At 30.9% G+C, this 17,807-nt stretch overlaps 1 protein-coding gene across 1 annotated transcript in view; it reads right to left on the bottom strand.

The window, feature by feature from the left end:
• Nucleotides 1-17,807, bottom strand: part of LOC117174545 (CAD protein) — a 179,722-nt gene that overhangs the window by 15,506 nt on the left and 146,409 nt on the right. Inside the window, exons 21-24 of the mRNA XM_033363749.1 lie at nucleotides 15,762-16,164; nucleotides 11,851-12,185; nucleotides 8,567-8,708; nucleotides 8,384-8,454 (exon numbers count right to left, since the gene is read on the bottom strand). Of these exons, the coding sequence (XP_033219640.1) occupies nucleotides 8,384-8,454; nucleotides 8,567-8,708; nucleotides 11,851-12,185; nucleotides 15,762-16,164 (951 nt within the window). The remainder of the gene's footprint in view (nucleotides 1-8,383; nucleotides 8,455-8,566; nucleotides 8,709-11,850; nucleotides 12,186-15,761; nucleotides 16,165-17,807) is intronic.

Here is a 17,807-nt window from a genome sequence, read left to right as displayed (position 1 = left end):
CCACCGTATTCACCAGACCTGGCCCCCAGCGACTATTACTTGTTCCCTAACCTGAAGAAATGGCTCACCGGTAAGCGTTTTTACTCAAATGAGGAGCTCATAACTGAAACTGAGGCGCATTTTGGAGACCTTCCGATCGAGTACTTTTCGGACGGTATCAAAAAGTTAGAAAATCGTTGGACTCGCTGTATCGAGCTAAAAGGAGAGTATGTTGAAAAATAAAACCGACTTTGGCCAAAAAACCGTCTCCGTGTTTCATTTTTCAGGGACTTATCAGACTGCCTAGTAATACAGTAGCAGCTATTCTGTCGTAACGAGCCTTCACGAAATATTTGCCTCTTTTCACAGTTTTCTTTCCTTTCACTTTCTGAGTCCACAATTTCCTCCACTGAGAGCAGGTAGGTGTTAGTTTATTTCATAAGGCCTTACGGTCTCCCCTGCGCCATAAAATGGCGGAGTTCACAGGGAACTCGGACTCCCTGGATAATGGGGAATCTCCAAATTACGTTGAGCAGATGGATCAGGACAGTTCATTGAATGAAGTGGTACTTAATAGTTCACTCAAGAACCTTAATGGAGAACTCTCAGAGCTCACAAAATCTGGGTACCTCGGCGCACGGGCACGAACATATAACCCCAACCCCACGGACACGAGGCCGGGGAAGCTTAACTCCTCTCACCTCCACGAAGCCATGCCCCATGAAAAAAAAAACAAAGTGCAAGATACAACCGAGTATAATGTTTTCAATTCATATGACCAGCTTCTCAAAAACCGATACTCAGCTCATAACAAGGGTCCATTTTTCCGTACTGTAGAATCAAAAGCAGGTTGTGAACCTAAACACGTGATGGTGGTGGGGAAAATACTTAACACTTCAGTTCCCGGTCAAATCAAACAAATTCACAAATCGGGTTTCTCTAGAGTTCTTGTCGAATGTTATAATAGTAAAGGCGCGAAAAAGATTGTTGATAACATGGCTTTACTAGATAAATCCAACCTAGTTGCCTTCATCCCTAATTAGCGTATTGCTCGCGAAGGTATAGTACGTGATGTTCCCTTGGAAAATACGGAGGATGATATCACTAGATACTCGGCGACAAGCTCTAAATGTGCGGTTCTTAGTGCCCGTCGTTTTGTCGTTAAGAATGATAAAGGAGAATATATAAAAATAAAAACAATGCAGGTCATATACGAAGGTCAGGAAATCACGGATTTTATTAATATCTTTCATCTGAGAATTAAGGTCGAACCCTACATCACTCAACCTAAAATCTCTTAACAGTGCTGCAGATTTGGTTATGTGGTTAAACAGTGTAAAAACCCTCGCTGTCGTTTCTGTGGTGGTCTTCCCCATGAAGCCAGAGTTGCGTGTCCTCAAGAAAAATCACTCAAGAAAATTCCCTCAAGTGTCTCAATTGCAAAGGCCCTCATTTAGCTTCAAACAAAAAAGGACCAGAATTTGTAGATCAAATTTCTATCCGCTATGGGTAATTCCGCTACGGGTAATTCCGCTATGGGTAATTCCGCTATGGGTAATCCTATCTCAAATCTACAACAATCGTTTTCTGCCGTCACTTCCTTCATTAAACCAAATCATCACGCTCTGAACACCACCACAAGCAGCAACAACAAGCCCCAACTAACAATTCTCGCCATAACAGCAATCATAAGAATCCAAGTGCTGCCACGAACCTCTTAAATAAAAATTCTCCCTTACCCACTGCAACCGAGATAACTGCTAATTTGTCATCACCTAATAATGGAAGCCCATGCCCCTCTATTTCACCCTCTTCTTATATTTCTTCCCTTCTCCCACAGTTTGCTCGAACATTTTTTGCATTTGATGTCTACCTTGACACAGATTTGCAATCATCTGGCTCCTTTGCTTACCATACTGAATAGTTTCAGTTCACTCTCTCTCTGGCTCCTCCCAAACCCTACTCTCTACCTTCCTTACTGGCTGCAACTTCCCACACTTGTTTTTAGGGAGTGACTATGGAGAACTCTTTAAACATTCTTCAATGGAACTGTCGAAGTATTTTCCCCAAAAAGGGCTCATTAGAAAAAATCCCAAATAAATTTAAGATTATCTTATCAAGTGAAACCTGGCTTAAACCTCAATCTACGTTTATTTTTAAAGGTTTCAACGTCTTAAGAAAAGATCGCCCTAATTGCATAGGGGGAGGTCTAATGATAGCTATTAGAAACGATATTCCTTTTAAACAAGTTCATTCAATTTACTGTGTAGACGAATCTTTTGACACCCTAGCGACAGTCATTCCAACTGATCTGGGAGAATTACTCATAGTACATATTTATAGGAACCCTCGCACCTCCACTCGCGCTGTTAATTAGGATACATTCTTTGACTCAACGTCTAATTTTCCTTATATTTTAATTAGCGGGGATTTCAATGTCCATCATCCACCTTGGGGTTGTGATGTTTCTTACCAGCCAGGAATCTCTCTCTTTAATGCCTTAACTGACTAATTACCTCATGGTCAGTTCTCGATGATAAAATGGGGAGTGATCACTTTCCAATAAAAATCGATATGGGCATCCCGTTTTCACATTATCAGTTTTTCTCACATAAATACAACTTGAAAAGAGTCGACTAGAAAGTTTTTTAAATCGTTTTTGTCATCAATTCATAAAGATGACAATCACCAAAAATTAAAATCACCTCATGACATCAACAGTGCATATTATAGTTTTGTAAAAGATATAGATGAAGCTCTTCATAAGTCAGACCCTAAGATAGATAGGAAACCATCCAGGAAGAAGTTTTATCCGAACTCCCCTCCCTGGTAGAACGATGAAGGTGAGAAGATTGCCTGTATAAGATTAGCTAAATTCAAACATTACATGGCCTCTTCCAGTCACGATAACTTTATCGATTTTCAAATCAAGCATCATCTACAAAAAAAATTTAAAGCTATTAAATGCTCGAGCTTCAGATCATATTGCGAATCCTTGTCTTTCAACTCTCCTATTTCAAATGTTTGGAATAAAATAAAAGGTTTCCGGCACAGACTATTGAATCCGCTTTCGCCTACTTCTAGCTTTATAAATTTAGACACATTAGAGCATATGAATGAATGCTTACATTGATAGTTTTTTAGCAATGTCCAATGATTTCTCTAATATAGCGATTCCCCCTCTCCCAGAGTTCTCTGAAAATAATCCTTCCCCTCAGAATGATATTCTCCTTCCTTCTACTAGCATTGATGCTACACCACAGCATCTTGCACTTTTTTACCAACCTTTCACTTTTGACGAGCTTACTACTGTTTTGAGAAGTTTGAAACTCAAATCCTCTCCTGGACTTGACAAAATAAGTTTCGAAGTATTATCAAACCTTCCAAAATCCTCCCTTCTCCGTTTGCTCCACATTTTAAATCACATTGTTAACGAAAATGTTTTCCCTGATTCCTGGAAAGAGTTTCTAATCTTTCTTCTTCCAAAAAGTGACAGAAAAAATTTCGACCAATTTCACTAGCCTCTTGCTTTCTTAAAATTACAGAGAAACTTATACAGAACAGATTTGTTCATTGGCTCGAGAATCAAAATATCATTCCTCCAACTCAATATGGATTTAAGAAAAATCCTTCCTGTGCTGATAATCTGGCCATCCTCTCTTCTGAACTATATTCATCACAAGCAAGAACCCAGTTTACAGCCTGCCTCTTCTTGGATGTTAAAGTTGCTTATGACAATGTTATTCCAAATATCTTGGTCAATGAGCTCCTAGAAATTGGTTTTCCAAATAAAATTTGTAAATTTGTTCTCAACTTAACCCATGAACGAAAGCTTTTCTTTAGAATTAATGGTGGAAATAAAGAACCCTTTAAAGTTCGAAAAGGTCTTCCACAGGGCTGCATCCTTAGTCCTGTCTTCTATACTATTTATACTCGGAAACTACATTCAATTATCTACCCGGGCTGTGGTATATTGGAATTTGCCGATGATATAGCTCTCTATTTTACGTCATACGACTTGGAGGAGTGTATTTCGGTTCTTCAATAAAGCCTGAATAGTATAATCATCTTTTTGAGGATGAAACGATTGTCTATCTCTAAAGAAAAATCGAAACTAGTTATATTTCCAATTCGTACAGCAAATTTACCACAAAATGTCCATATCCTGGTTGATGACATCATCTACCCATCTGAATCCGCTACGTTTTTCGGGTTTTTTTCATTGCACACTATCGTGGGATCTACACTTTCTAAAAATAATGAATAGAGGCAACAAGGTACTCAATATTCTAAACTGTCTCTGCGGTACATGGTGGGGTTCTCACACCCAAGTACTTCAGATGTTATTTCGTTCTTTAGGCAGGAGCTCTTTTGATTATGGATGCCATGCTCTATTCATCAGTTCTGGTGATACCTACTTTCAGAAAATAAACCAACTGCATAATAGATTTTTACGTATAATCGGTGGTTACCGTATTTCAACACCCATTATAGTTATGCGAGCGGAACCGGAAAAACTCCATGTTAAATCTAGATTTCAGCTACTATCGGATGAATTTCTCATTAAAACTTTTCTAACGACTCAATTCAATCTGCACAAGAATTTTTTCTTACTAAAATCATATTACAAACTCAAAGGTTCAAAATTCCCAGAATCATTCGTGGGAGCTTCTATTTATTCCCCATAATAAAACATTGAAATGAAAATAAAGATTTCCGAACACGCCTCTATCTATACTGCGAAAGCAGGGGTGATTAGTGAAACAATTCAACATATTTTGGATAACCAAATTTCATCTTCAGTCATTTTCTCTGATTTAAAAAGTGTTCTGCAAGCTTGTCAAATCCTCAATGCCTCTTCTTCTACGTCATGCATTATTCACAACATTCGGAATATTCTCTTCATAGCATCAAATAACAAACTCAACATAACTCTAGTATGGGTCCCTGGTGATAGGGGTATTCTGGGCAACGAACATGCAGATAATTTGGCTAAACTTGCTACTAAAGAGGTAACTTTCATGACATAAAACTTCCACACACAGATATATGGTCAGTAGTCCTCCCACGACACCTGAGATCTGCTTTAGATATCTGGGGTAGAGTTTCAGATTCGGCTGGGATTGGTCAATATTATTTTCAAACATTCTTTGACCCATCTAAAATTTGAAAAAACCATGATTTTACAAATCTAAATTTGAGAGAAAATCGGTAGTAATAATTTCAAGGTTATGTTCCACTCATTATAATTTATCAGCTAGTCTAACTAGGAAAAAATTCATCGACGGCGGGAGTTGCCCTTCTAGAAAATCACTTGAATATTCCCTTATTTAAAATTCTTTTTTTCCACCATTTAGTGTTGAACCCTTCCTATTCCATCCGAAAAAACAAAGCTTTTCTTCCTATCATTCAATTTTTCAAATCGAATAATTTACTTCTCTAACTTCTTTTCAGGCTCACAGCCACCACGCGTTGTAATTATAACTTTTCGTCCTTCTGCCTATTGTAGTTTGGATCTCTTTTACCCAAATTTAAACCATACTTAGCGCCACTAGTCAAGTCCAAAAGACGCCATCTATTGTTAACTTTACCTACTTGCTCACGTGCACCATTTCACTATACTATACAAATTTTCATCCAATAACTCTTATCATACTCTATCCTGAGGCATTTCAAAATTTTCGAGGCATTAATTCACATCGTCATGGCCAAATAGGTTACGCGTTTTTACTTGCAAGGAGACCTCTCTCTCCAACCTAGGCTAAATGTTTCTCTCCCTGGCACAGGGGAGTGTGGATAAAGAAAAAAAGAAGAAAATCTTACATCCTAAACTGTGTTGCGACGAAAAAATGAAATAAACTTTGATAAAATAATAGCAGGGTGTCCAGCGATTTTTCTTTATAAAATTCAAGGTCTTTTTCAGGTTTCCCAGGTCAAAAAATTAAGTTCTTCCTGCTCATTTTTTTACATCAAATAATGAAGTAACTGTTTCTTACGTATGTAAAAAATGAGCCATTTGATTTTTTTTTATTTCTAAAGAAAGCAGAACCATGAACAAATTCTGATATTTTTGCGTACATAAGTTTTATTTATGATATCTTTGGGGATATTTTTAAATCTTTGTAAATTTTTGCAAATATTTTGAAATCCGTGAAATCTTTTAAATGCTTTGAAATCTTTGTGAGTTCAAGAGAATATTTTGAACCATTTAAAATTATTGTGAAATTTTGAAATTGCTGAGAAACTTTTGAGAAATATTATAGAATCTTTCAAAAATTCTGCAATATTTCTGAATTATTTTTCCAATATTTATTAAAATCTTCTCGATATTCATTGAAAACTTATGAAATTGTTAAAATCTTTGAAATGTTCTAAAATATTTTGAAATCCTTACGAATTCTTTAAAATATTTGTGAAATTTGTTTTGAAAACTTTTCTATTATCTTTTAAATCACTGGAATATTTAAAATCTTTGTGAAATGTTATCTAAAAATTTTGAAATCATTTAAAATCTTTAAAATCTGTTATACTGCATCCTTTGAAATCCTAATAAATTTTTTGAAATATTTGTGAAATCGTTCTGAAATCTCTTTTATTCTGATGAAATCATTAAATCATGGAAAATCTTTTGAAATATTCTAAGCAAATTTGAAACCGTTAAAATCCTTCAAATCTTTCAAATGTTTTAGAATTTTTTAATGTAGTGCATGCCATTTTTAAATCTTTGAAATCCTTCAAATCTTTTGAAATATTTGTGAAATCTTTTTTAAATAAATATATATTGAAATTATTGAATCATTTGAAATACGTCTAAAATCTTTTGCAATCCTCTAAATGTTTTGAAACCTGTTGAAATCTACCTTTTTTTAAATCTTTGGAATCATTCAATTCTTTATGAAATTTTTGTAAAACGTTAAAATCCCTTTAAATATTTAAAATTCATCTCTTTCGGTAGAAAGTTCAGCCTTTCTAGTGAACAATTCAACTTTTTTGGAAGAAAATCAAGTTTTTGGTTCAAAATTTAAAGGCTTGGTTAAAAATTTGTCTTGGTGGCTTAAAAATTTGCTCCAGATACTTTTTTATTTTTACCTAAAATATCGACTATCAATATTTTCAAGTTGTAATCTTTTTAAGTTGTAATTTCCACTACTTGGGTAAAAATTGAAATACTCCCTTAAAATATACTGTTTTTTAACAACGATTCTTAATTCAAGTTGAAAATTCGTTCATTCTTTGTTATTTTTTTTTTTTAACTGACAATTTAACTATATTATTAAACATTAAACTGGTTTCCAGAAAATTAATTTTCTGGGGTTAAAAATTGATCTGATTTCTAGAAAATTTAGTTACTTATAATAAAATTGAACAGTTTTGTAGAATATTGTTTTTTTTTAATTAAAAATAAATTCTCCTAAATGAAAATTTAACTACACCATTTTCGGTTATGAAAATTGTTTTTTTTTTTTTATTAGAGAAGTATCTTCTTCGTTGAAAATTCCACTATTTGATCCAAAATGTATGCATTTTGTCGAAAATTCGTCTTTTTTGGCAGAAAAATAATATTCTGTGTTGAAAATTCGTTTTATTCTTTTACAAAATTTAATTTTTTTTAATGAAAATTGAACTATTTTTCTGAACATTGATCTGGTTGGTTACAAATTTACGTTTTTTGTTAAAAATTCATATCCTCGGGTTGAAAATTCAACTCTTTCTTAGAAAATTCCTATTTTTTGCTTAAAAAATGAAACTATTTTGTAGAAAAGCGAACTATTTGGTACCAAATTAAACTGTTTTTAGTTTAGTTTAGTTTAGTTTACTTAAGAAATTCCACTATTTAGTTGATAATTTTTAGGAACTAGCATCACATCCATTGTTCAAACTGAATAGTTGAAAATTGATGTAATTTGTTGCAAATGCATCTTTATGATAGAGAATTAATCTTCTTGTATAAAAGTTCAACTAATTCGATAAAAAAATTATGTATTTTATTGAAAATTCGCTTCTTTTGGTAGCAAATTAATTTTTTGTCTGGAAAATTCCACTTTTTTTTGTTAAAAATTAATTTTTCCAACTGAAAATTAAAGTATGTTGTGCATTTATCTGATTGATTGAAAATTCATTTTTTTACTAAAAATTTATACTCTCGGGTTTAAAATTTAACTGTTTTGTAGATAATTCATTTTTAAATCATTATTCTTAATATTTTTTTAAAAATATCTTTCATTAATCAGAAAAAAATAAAATGTTACAAAATCATTTAATGTGTTTTAATAATCCGTTTGTTACTTCTAATTGCCTAAAACGCGTCAGGCGTTTAGAAGATTTCATATTATTCTGAATGCCTAAATAAACCAGGCACTTGGAGGACAAAAAAATTATACTCAATTTCACATTTATGACTTACAGAAACGGCATCCCGTTCTGGATGTCTGAGGACCACAACATCGGCGTATCCAGCCATCACTGCGACAGAATCTGTAAAAAGGAATTATTGACTTAGAAAATCATTCTGCTGAAGATATGAGATCTTACGCACTGGAAACTAATTTAAAAAAAAAAAAAAAAACAATTTAAAAATAAGAATAACCTTCCAAAGATTCGCCTTTCTGAACAGAAGAAGTCGTTCCATCCATGTGAATGACGGATCCCCCTAGTCGAAGCATAGCGGCAGCAAAACTGCAAGATGTTCTTGTGCTCACTTCGTAAAATATGGAAGCCATTACTTTACCCTGCAATGAATTGAAAAAGATCCCAAAATTTTAAGAGTTGACAGGGTGGCCGTTCTAATAACATTTAAAAAATTCCCGGTTTTTCCCCGGTTCGCAAACTATTTTCACGGTCAATGAAAGAAACAAATTCGTACTATTGACAAAGTTTAAACTGCGATACGCCACCTGGTGACAAAAATTCGAACTAGAAAGAATAGGCACGATCTTAAAGATGCATTTTAATTTGTGCATAAAAGCGTTTTAACAATTTGTTTGTGGAGTTTTAAGTATTTATTGGATAATAAAAATAAGTCTTTATCGGTAACAAAGTGCTTTAGATGGAATTTACAAATTAAACAGTGAAAAACCTCACTTTTTGACAGAAATATTTTTCTAAAAAAAAACAATTATTGTTCTTATTATTGTCATTTTCAAAAGATTATAAACTTAAATGACCTATTCTAAAGCAAAAATGAACTCAAACGAAATTTTTATTACTTTATACATGAAATATTTACTATTTAAAAATCTAATCCAAAAGTGAGGTTAGAATGCGTATTATTGGCATTGGGAATAGTGGTCTGCTATTTCGCCACCTAGTGCCGAAAACTGGAACTAGAAAGAGTAGGTACTATTTGAAACATGTATTTTAGTTTTTTCATGAAAGTGTTTTTACGATTGTTTTGTGAAGTTCAACACAATATTTAAAGATTAAAAACAAATCTCTATAAAAAACAAATCGTTTTAAATAAAATTTCAATCTTATAGAGTGAAAAAAACCACATTTTTGTCAAAAATTGTTTTTAGGAAACAAAAAAGGAACAATTATTTGTCCAAATTATGGAAAGAATATGAATAATAGACGATTGGAATTTAAATACGAATTCTAACCTTTTTTAAATGAATTTTCGCGAATTTTAATGATTTAAGGTTAAAACAAAATTCCGAAAATAGAACAAGTAAAAAACGTTAAAAATGAAATATTTTCCGAATACAATTCTAAAAATTCGATCATTTAAAATTCAAAGGAATTAAAACTGTATTATTTCTAATTAAAACCATTCCAAATTGAAAAATTTCCTACTAAAATTTTTTCTAAATGTAAAATTATATTAAAAAGGAATTGAAATTGTATAATTTCTAATAAGAGCGTTTAAAATTTAACAATCTCATTTCAAGTTGAAGAATCTCGAATGTGAATTGGCACAACTTTCTTCTAAAGATTATCCTTTTAGTTATAAGTTTTAATATTGGGTTGAAAATTTAATAATTTTCTTAAAAATACATCCATTTTGGTTAAAAATTGTTTACAGTTCTTATTTTGGTCATTTAGTGTTATAAAATGAACTGGAATCTTCTTTGGGAATTTTTAAAAAATAAAACTGTAACTTTTCGGTTGAAAATTGAACTCTTTTTTTTAAGTTTGTCTTTTTTACTTAAAAATTCACATGCTTTGACAAAAATGTTAACTTTATTCGATACAAATTCAACTGTTTGTTTGAAAATTCAACAATTTTGTTAAAAAAGTGATAATGTGTGGTTGAAAATTCTACTGTATAAATATAATATTTTGGTGTTGAAAAAAGGATGAAATATTATCTGGATGAAAATTCAACTATTTCTAAAAATTTGTTTTTATTTATTAAAAATGCATCTGTTTTTTAAAAAATTCATCTTTTTGAGATAAAAATGCAACTATTTGGTTAAAAATCATTCTTCATTGCTTCAGTATTCAACTAATTTGTTTGAAAGATTTGGTTGAATCAAATTGTTAACAAATTTTTTTGCTAAAGATTTCTATTTTTAGTTGAAAATTCATCTGTACGGTTGAAAGTTTAATTCTTTTGTTGAAATTTAACCTTTTTTAATTGAAAATTCAAATACTTGGGTAAAGATTGAAATACATTGTTAAATGTTTATTTTTTTCATTGAAATTTTATTTTTATTTTCTTTGGTTGAAAATTTAACTGTTTAGTGGAATATACTGTTTTTTCGTGTAAAATTAATTTTTTAACAAAAAATTTGACTTCCATTTTTTAAGATTGATCTTTTTTAATTGAAAATTCGCATTTTTGGGTAAAAAAATAATTTTTCAGTTTGAAATTTCATTTTTGTTGTGTAAAAATGCATCAGTTTCAAAGAAAATTAATTTTTTGTTGAAGTCATATTTAGAATTCTTTTTTTTAGTAGTATAAATGTCATTCTTTTTTAATTGAAATATAAACTATGACACATTTTCGTCGGGAATTTGTCTTTTTAGGTTGAATATTCAACTAGTATGTTAATAATTCAATTATTTTGTTAAAAACCCATCTTTTATAATAGAAAAGACTTTTTTTAATGAATGAATAAATTTGAAAATACTAAATTTGTGTATGAAATACTGTTTTATTCCGGTTATAAAATATTCTATGTTAAAAGTATTACAAGATTAAAATGCTAATATTTGAATATTAATAATTAAAAATAAAAGATTATTCAAGGAAAAATCAGAGAATTTAAAAATTGTTCTCGGTTTCCCATTTTCCCATAAGATCGTACCTATTCTTTCTAGTTCGGATTTTTGTCACCATGTGGCGTATCGCAGTTTAGCCATTCCCAATAATATGGATAAAATTGGTCACTTTATACATCAATTAAATTTTATTTAAGTTTACAATGCATTGAAACTCATCTGAAGTAATGAAATAATTGTATTTTTTTTTAAAAACCTATTTGGCAAAAATGTGTTCTCTCACTGTACAAGATGAAAATTTGATCTAAAACCATTTGTTTTTGATGAACATTTGTTTTTAGTATTTAATCATCGTTTTATACTTCACGAAACAATCGTAAAAACACTTTTATGGCCAAATTAAAATACATGTTTAAAATTGTACCCACTCTTTCTAGTTCCATTTTTCTGCACCAGGTGGCGAAATGGAAGACCACCATTCCCAATAAAGCTAAACAATTTTGCATTTAAAGTAATCAAAACAAAGTTGCAAATCATTTTAAGCAGTTTTAGGCTAGAAATATTAAAAATTGTTAAATTAAATTTTTGTTATAAACTGAACACTTCTTAAATTAAAAGTTAAATTATTTGAATTCTAAATTCTGTCATTTCCGGGTCCAGCGGCCACCCTGGTTGACCATCAAGTAAATTTAATAATGCAATACGCACTTTTAAAACATGATCCAAAGGTCGCTCTTTTCTCACGTAGAGTTTGAGAGTGTCGGCCAGCATAAAGATTTCTCGCAACTGCTGTTTGTTAAACATATCCACAGAAAGTATGTTTTGATTGATAAGACCATGATTTCCAACAGTGTGGATACTTGGTGCAACTAGATGACTGAAATTCGATCCACTGTTTGTTCTGTGCCTCATGCCTGAGCTAAAAGGCACGGGGGAGACGATTCGTTGTCCGGCGATAGATTTCGGAAGATCGCGCGCATCTCCTTCCATGAAATGGACGTTCGATTTTTGCGAGATCGGTTTCAGCAAGTTTGTCGATAATTCTAAAACAACAAAAAAAAACTGTCTCTCTCGAAAATAGGGGAACAATTTCTTACAAAAAAAAAGAAAAAAGAAATGGTGACACTTTATGTAAAAATATAACATTTTAAACAAAACAGATTAATTTTCTCCACATTCATCTTTATTTTAACCTTCTTTTGCCTATTCCCCCTATCTGTTTGATGACCTCTGCCGCTTTTTTTAAATTATTTCTCTGATGGATCTTCCATAAACTACGTTAGCAACTTAAAGAATTTAAATTTTTAACTAAAATGATGAATTTTTAAACAACAATAATAATTTTCTACCGAAAAACACAAAGTTTTGACAAAATACAAGAATTCTCAGCCAAAAAGTTTACTTTTCAACTTGAAACGATAAATTTTTGAACAAGAAGATTTATTTTCTAGCGAAAAAAGACGATTTTTCAATAAAATTCAAGAATTCTCAACGGAAAAGTTGAATTTTTAAGAAAGCAGTTCAGCTGTAAAACCAAGTTGTTACTTTTTTAACCAATAAGATAAATTTTTATACAAAAATATTAATTTTATGCCTAACAAAGACAAATTTCGAATAAAATATAAGAACTCTCAAACCATAAGTTGAATTTTTAACTAAACTAGATTAATTTGAAAAAAATCGAATTTTTAAACAGATGGTGCAATTTTCACAAAAGGTTTAATTTTTATTTTAAAAAAAGCAGTTCAGTTATAAAACCTAGTTGTTACATTTTTAACTAAAATGGTGGGTTTTTAAACAAAAAGAGTATTCTTGTACCGAAAAAAAAACTAATTTTTGACAAAATACAAGAATTCTCAACCAAAAACTTTACTCTTCAACTTGTAAAAATGAATTATTAAACAAAAAGATTATTTTACTACTGAAAAAGACGAATTTTTGATATAATTAAAGAATTCTCGACCAAAAAGTCGTATTTTAAGAAAGATTTTTTTTTTATTTGTAAGAAAGTAGTACAACTTTAAATCTAGTTGTTGAATTTTTAACCAAAAACATTTTTCAGGGTCAATAAAATGTAAAAAATTCAACTTCTAAACTTTTAAAAATGAAGTTTAAAAGTTTTTTCATTCAAAAATGTTAAATTCAAAATTTTTGTAATTTAAAAATTATATCATTGTAAGAAATTTTAAGCTAAGAGCATTGAAAATGGATCAATTAAATTTTTTACACACTGAACACGTCTCAAATTCAAAAAGTTATTCTTATTTTAAATAGTTTTAAAATCCTTGAAATGCTTGAAAATCTCTAAACATATTTCAAAATTATTTGAATTTTAGACAAAATTTTGGTTAAAAATCTTTTTAAGATCCTGCCAAATTGAACAAATTTCCTTAAAATCTTCCACGTTTATTTTGAATAATTTTGTTAATCTTTCTAAATTAAATATTCCCTTCAAATGAATTTTTTGAAATAAATAATTATTTTCTATTTTTGTACAATTTTCTGTTTTAAATATTTAATTTATAATTACTGATTTTAAATGAACAGTGAGATATTTCTAAATATTTAGTAATTGTGCTTTTTCTTAATAGAAAAATTATAAATTGAATGGTTTAAAAATATAATATTTTAGACTGAAATAATATTTGAAATTATTTTAAAAAATTGAAAATGGTTTATAAAGTTTTAATCGTGCATTTACATTTGTTTAACTAATAAGACTTTGCAATTAGTTCCCGGTCCAAAAATAAATTCATTGTGTTCTGATGATTATTGGAATTACCTAGTTTCATAAAGTAACATTATTTAAAGATATTCCAATATTATATAATAAAAAAACAAAACTATATAAACAATTATTTGTTGAAAGAATGCTTTTTACGATTTTCCATAATTTTACGTTTTTTCTTATTTGTATTGAAAAAATTTGGATAAAACAATAGAATGATTAAGAAATTTCTTCTTGAGATTATTATTGTTAATATTATAAACAAATACAATAATTAGCCATTTTTCGATAGAAAAATTCGTTTTTTTCAATTTCATTTTTTTTTTTAAATTAAAAACTTTATGCTGATGTTAGAATATTTCATAATTTGGTGATTAATCATATGATTTTTTCAACAAATGCATTATTCGGACATTATTCGAAGGAAAACTTCTTTTTTTTCGATGTCAGACTCTTTTTAATTGGTAACTTAATGAAAATTTCATTAACACTTATAATTATTTGATAAATTCTATCACATTTTAAACAAATTTAATAAGCATATACCTTATTTGGGCATTTTTCGATGGAAGTTTTTTTTTAAATCTCAGCTTCAGGATAATGCATTTGTTTATTAAATTCGTTTAAAAGAAAATATAAAATTCATCAACTAATTATGAATTTTCCTGAAATTATCATGAAGTTCCTAATTAAATTGTGTCAACTAATCATAAATGTTGCTGAATTTAATAAGAAAATCCCAATTTATAAGTCCGACATCGAATTAACAATTTATGAATTTTTCTGAAATTTGCATAAAGTTCCTAATTTAAAAAAACGACGTAAAAAACAATTTCTGTTTAAAACTTGCTGATTAATGCATTCATTTAGCAAATTTCTTTATAATATTAACAGTAATAATCTCAAGAACAATTCTTAAATCAAAAATTAAATCATTTTCATTATAAATAGTTTTAAAATTCTTAAAAAGCTTCAAAATTTTGAAACATCTACATATTATTTTACATATATTTAATTTTTAAGTTATTCTTGACATTTTTTGCAAAAATTCCAAACATATTTTAAAATGATTCCAATTCTTCCTCTATTTTTTTTTCAATCCTACAAAATAAAAAATATTTAATTAAAATCTTCATTTTTGGCAATGAAATTGAAAGTAACTGTTGCTTTCAATTTGTCTAGGGATCTTAAGAAAACGTTTTTTATTCTATGAAACCTGCCGTAAATCTTAAAATGTTTTCTAAATTTTTTGTTCGAAATCTGTAAAAATCTATATTTACTTTTTTGTTCAGGTTTGCATATTTTTCGACAATTATTGATTTCACATGGACAATCAATAATTTCTGAATATCAGGCAATTGTTATTTTTATCAATTAAAAAAATTCAAACTTTCAAATTTAGACTAAAACAATATTTTAAATTCAATTAAAGCCTTTAATTATGAATATTGTATTTTAAATGTATTAAAAAAAATTTAATCGTCTATAAAGTTTAAATCGAGAGTTTGCATTGGCTTAACTATTAAAACTTTCCCATTAAAGCCGTTCAATTTTTACCATTCAAATCTGTAAATTCTTAAATTCTGAACCGATTCCGAATCGTCTTATAAATACACCAAACTCTCGCTTTAAGTCACCCCGCTCTCAGCCTTCCTAGAACTGCTGGCTCACGCAGTTTCTCGTGGGAGTGGGGCGAGAGCGGTAGCGACATTATATATAGGTATATATTCCAATACCTCACTGTTTACGTTTCTGTGCACTCCTAATTTTTAATTCTTTAAATCTTTAAAACTGGATTTTCATATGATTTAAATGTAGATGATTTAAATCGTTTAAATGTAAATCTAAACGTAAAAAATAGCGACCCAAGATTCCAGGCCCTGTTTCATACCTGGTTGGTCATCTTCCAAAAACTCTACTGGTTTACCGATCCTTTCCAGACTGGGAGAAATATTGTTGAGTGCAGAATTGGGGCGACTTAGGGGAACCTCAAGTGTCAAGAGCGAATTGTGAGTCTGTTCTTTAATCTTCAACTGAACATCTCGAATGTCCTGCCCAAAGCCAGGATTCACGAGCACCTGTCCTTCTACATAAGCCACTTCTCCTCTGATAACAACTCTATGAACCATTCCTCTGACTTTCATTCCGGCAAATGGGGTCCATTTCGATTTTGTGAATGGCATCGCATCCGGGATGATCCACTCTTCTTCCAAATCCACTTCAACGTAAGTGTTGGGTTGATCCGGAAGGTTGAAAATTCGCTTTGGGTTCAAGTAGAACTTTTCGATAAGGTCCTGGAAAAAGTTCATTCGGTATTTACAGTCATTGTGGATGGCCATTTTAATCAAAGAACAAAATTCTCCATCATTTCCCAGTTTTTTCCGGGAACAAACTACAAATTAAAGCCATCAACTCTTGAAACTGAAGTTTAATAGTATATTATGCACCTGGGGGGAGAAGAGAGACTTTTTCGATGAATATGATTTCAGTACGAGTTGCAAGCGAGCACATATGATATTTTTTATAACAAATGGATAGTTCAAGACTAGTAATCGATCACAAACCATTAGTTCAGTACCAAAATTGCAAAGATCCTTGTTCTATAGTAACAAGGTGGAAATTACAATTAGCCGAATATGACTTGGAAGTTGTCTATAAAGCCGGTAAAATGAATTTACAGTAAACTTCCACCTATGTCCCTCACCTTAAAACGTATACGCTCCCGATGTTCCCCTCTGGAGGAGCCCCCACATCCACCGCGAGTCGTTAAGATATTTGTATCCAGCAACGTTCATTGGCTGCCTCGGCGTTGTATCGATAAGTATCGATACCCCCACTTTAAGCCACTTTTCCAACTGCGCATGTGCCGAAAAGCGCGGCTCTATTTTGAATCAATAAAGATATACTATCAATAATAATGCTTTTGGGGACATACGCAGTTGAAAAACTCGCGGTCCGTTAGAATACGATTAATTAACATGACCAATTTTTCATTAACTTGAAATAGTACAATTTGCTAACTAAAAATTAATATAATAGAATCAAAATGTCATGGACGTATGCGTGGAAATGTCAGGAAGGTTAGTGCTGTTCTTGACATACACGTAGGTATAATATTTTTGACACACATGGAGAGACAAACTGTGCAGCTAAGATCCCGGGACTTAGGTCGTCGTTTGCGCACAACAGATGGATTAATAAAACCCCCAGCGATGGGCGGTGGCGTTACCAGCGTGCGCGGATGTTCAGCCTCCCGCTCGACTTGGGCCTCAGAAGCCCAAGTCGCTGTGGAATTATGACCTCAGTAATCTCAGTTTCGAGCATCGACTCAGCCGCGAACTCAGCGTTATACATAAGTTATTAATTAATATTTTTATGATAGAGCGCATTTTTCAGTTTAAATGATCAATCTATTAAACATTTTTTTATTGAAAATTGAAGTAATTTATTTCAAATATGATTGACGAATTGACTAATATTTTAGTTTTATAAAGTAGAAACATAAATAGTATTTTATAAGTTCTAGTAATATACTTTCGTGCAGTCAAAAGCTTGCGAATATCCTCCAATAATGACAAACATCGAAATTAAAAATTCTTTCTACTTGTTTTCGTAAAAGCAAAACCGAAGAATAGTTTTTTTAAACATAGGAAAAAATTGTCTTCCGTGAAAACTTGAAAAATTAAGATGGTTGATTCCTGAAAATGATATTATATATTTCACTAATTCATCAAAGCTGATTAGTATACGTTTATTCGCCAGAAGCACCACGCCGAAATCGCTACACGGCCCCTGGACTTGGGCTTTTGCAGCCCAAGCTGCTTTGGAATTAAGGTGTGTAACGAGCGGAACTGAGTTTACGCGCGAAACAGTCAAATACTTCAAATTATGAATGAAAGGGTTGACATTAAAACGTCCACTTGAAGATGAGAATTCA

This window comes from Belonocnema kinseyi, chromosome 6 (assembly GCF_010883055.1).
Source record: "Belonocnema kinseyi isolate 2016_QV_RU_SX_M_011 chromosome 6, B_treatae_v1, whole genome shotgun sequence".
In the NCBI taxonomy this organism is placed as follows: Eukaryota; Metazoa; Arthropoda; class Insecta; order Hymenoptera; family Cynipidae; genus Belonocnema; species Belonocnema kinseyi.
This window is presented reverse-complemented; position numbering and strand designations above follow the sequence as displayed.